This window comes from Pistacia vera, unplaced genomic scaffold (genome assembly GCF_008641045.1).
Source record: "Pistacia vera cultivar Batoury unplaced genomic scaffold, PisVer_v2 Contig142, whole genome shotgun sequence".
In the NCBI taxonomy this organism is placed as follows: domain Eukaryota; kingdom Viridiplantae; phylum Streptophyta; class Magnoliopsida; order Sapindales; family Anacardiaceae; genus Pistacia; species Pistacia vera.
Window position 1 is genome coordinate 367,810 of NW_022195489.1, and position 2,090 is coordinate 369,899.

Genomic DNA, 2,090 nt, shown 5'->3' on the forward strand with positions numbered 1-2,090 from the left:
TCTTCCCTGGCTGAACCTACTTCATTTTCTAAAGCTTCTAATGATCCATTATGGATAGAAGCTATGACAAATGAGATTCTAGCTTTAGAAAAAAAATCATACATGGTCAGTGGTAGATTTGTCTAAGAATCACAAGCCAATTAGTTGTAAATGGGTTTACAAGATAAAATATAAGTATGATGGAACTGTAGAAAGGTATAAGGCTAGATTAGTAGCCAAGGGATTCAATCAAAAGGAGGGGATTGATTTTAAGGAGACTTTTTCTCCCGTTGCAAAAATGGTGACAGTAAGATCTGTTGTAGCTTTAGCTTCTATTAAGGGTTGGCCTTTAAATCAGCTGGATGTATGTAACGCATTTTTGCAAGGTGACTTTTATGAAGATGTTTACATGAAAATGCCTCCTGGTTTTCCATCTAAAGATAAGGAACATAAAGTTTGCAAGTTACAAAAGTCAGTATATGGCTTGAAACAAGTCTCTCGACAATGGAACTTGAAATTTAGTGTAACACTGATTGAAGGGGGTTTTCAACAATCCAAATATGATTACTCTCTTTTTATCAAAAAGAACAATGGTCTACTAACAGTTTTACTTCTGTATGTAGATGATATATTGTTGACAGGAGATGACTTGGCAAGCATTGAACATATAAAGGCTTATCTTGCTTCAAAATTCCATCTTGAAGACCTTGGCACACTAAAGTTTTTCCTTGGACTTGAGATAGCTCGATCTGATCAAGGAATTTGCATTAATCAGAACAAATATGCATTGGAATTGATATCTGAAGCTGGCCTCAACTTTGTAAAACCATCTAGCATACCCATGGAACAAAACACAAAGCTAACTAGTTTTGAATATGACAACAATGATGAGCAGAAAGTTGATCCTCTCCTTGAAGATCCTGGTGTGTATCAAAGGTTAATAGGTCGTTTGATCTATTTAACTATGACAAGGCCTGATATTAGCTATGTGGTACAACTCCTTAATCAGCACATGCACAAACCCAGAAGGTCACATATTGATGCTACCATGAAGGTAATCAGATACATAAAGTTGAATCTTGGCTCTGGTTTATTGTTTTCCTCTTCCAGTAAATTGGAGTTACAAGCTTTTTGTGATAGTGATTGTGCTTCATGCTTAATGAGTAGACGATCTACGACAGGATTTTGTGTTTTTTTGGGCAACTCATTGGTATCTTGGAAATCTAAAAAGAAAAAGACTGTGTCCAAATCATCTGCTGAAGCAGAATATAGATCAATGGCACAACTTTCTTGTGAACTTTCATGGATCATTGGTTTATTCGGAGACTTGGATGTTGATTCATTGACCCCAACTAGTATGTATTATAATAATACTGCCGTCATTCATATCTTGGCCAATCCTGTGTTTCATGAGCGCACGAAACACATTGAGATAGATTGCCACATTATAAGAGAAAGGATTTTAGAAAGTATCATTAAGATTCATCATATCTCCACGATTGAGCAGGTTGCTGACTTGATGACAAAACCGCTAAGTTGGAAACAAGATGACTACTTAATTGGCAAGCTGAGAATGATTAATTTGTATCATGTACCAACTTGAGGGGAGATATTAAGTAATGTTTGTTGGTGTAAGCTTAAGGGCATTTGTCTTTATCTACATATATATATAGTTGTATCTTTGATTAAGAAATATACAGAACAGCAAAAATCAATGTAGTCTTCTCTCCAAACAAGTTTCTAATAGTTATATTATAACTTTTGTAAATATGATTCTTGAGAATTACATCAGCAAAAGCATGTCCCGTTTCGCTTTTGAAAATTGATGTTTGAAAGAGGTTATGTCTCTCAGAGATTTGGACTATTCAATACCAGAAAACGAACCAATACTTAATTGGCGGCTTGAGGAATAGTTGAAGCCATAAAACATTTTGTTTAAAGTCCCACTTCCAGTAACTGCTAAAATGGAATAAAAAAATTACTGCAGTCCAAAGCACTTAAGAGATATTTTACAGAGAGCACTCTATTAAAATAAACACATATAATATTTGCCCCCATATTGGTGGTGGGTAGTACAGCTAAGGTGGGTTGGAGCATTGATCCAAAACAAG

At 35.2% G+C, this 2,090-nt stretch overlaps 1 protein-coding gene across 1 annotated transcript; it reads left to right on the top strand.

Annotated features, from left to right (window-relative positions):
* Positions 1-277: 277 nt before the first annotated feature.
* Positions 278-1,582, top strand: LOC116123359 (uncharacterized mitochondrial protein AtMg00810-like). Its single transcript, XM_031409142.1, has one exon. It carries the CDS (start codon positions 278-280, stop codon positions 1,580-1,582), a length of 1,305 nt encoding a protein of 434 aa, XP_031265002.1.
* The last annotated feature ends 508 nt before the right edge of the window (positions 1,583-2,090 follow it).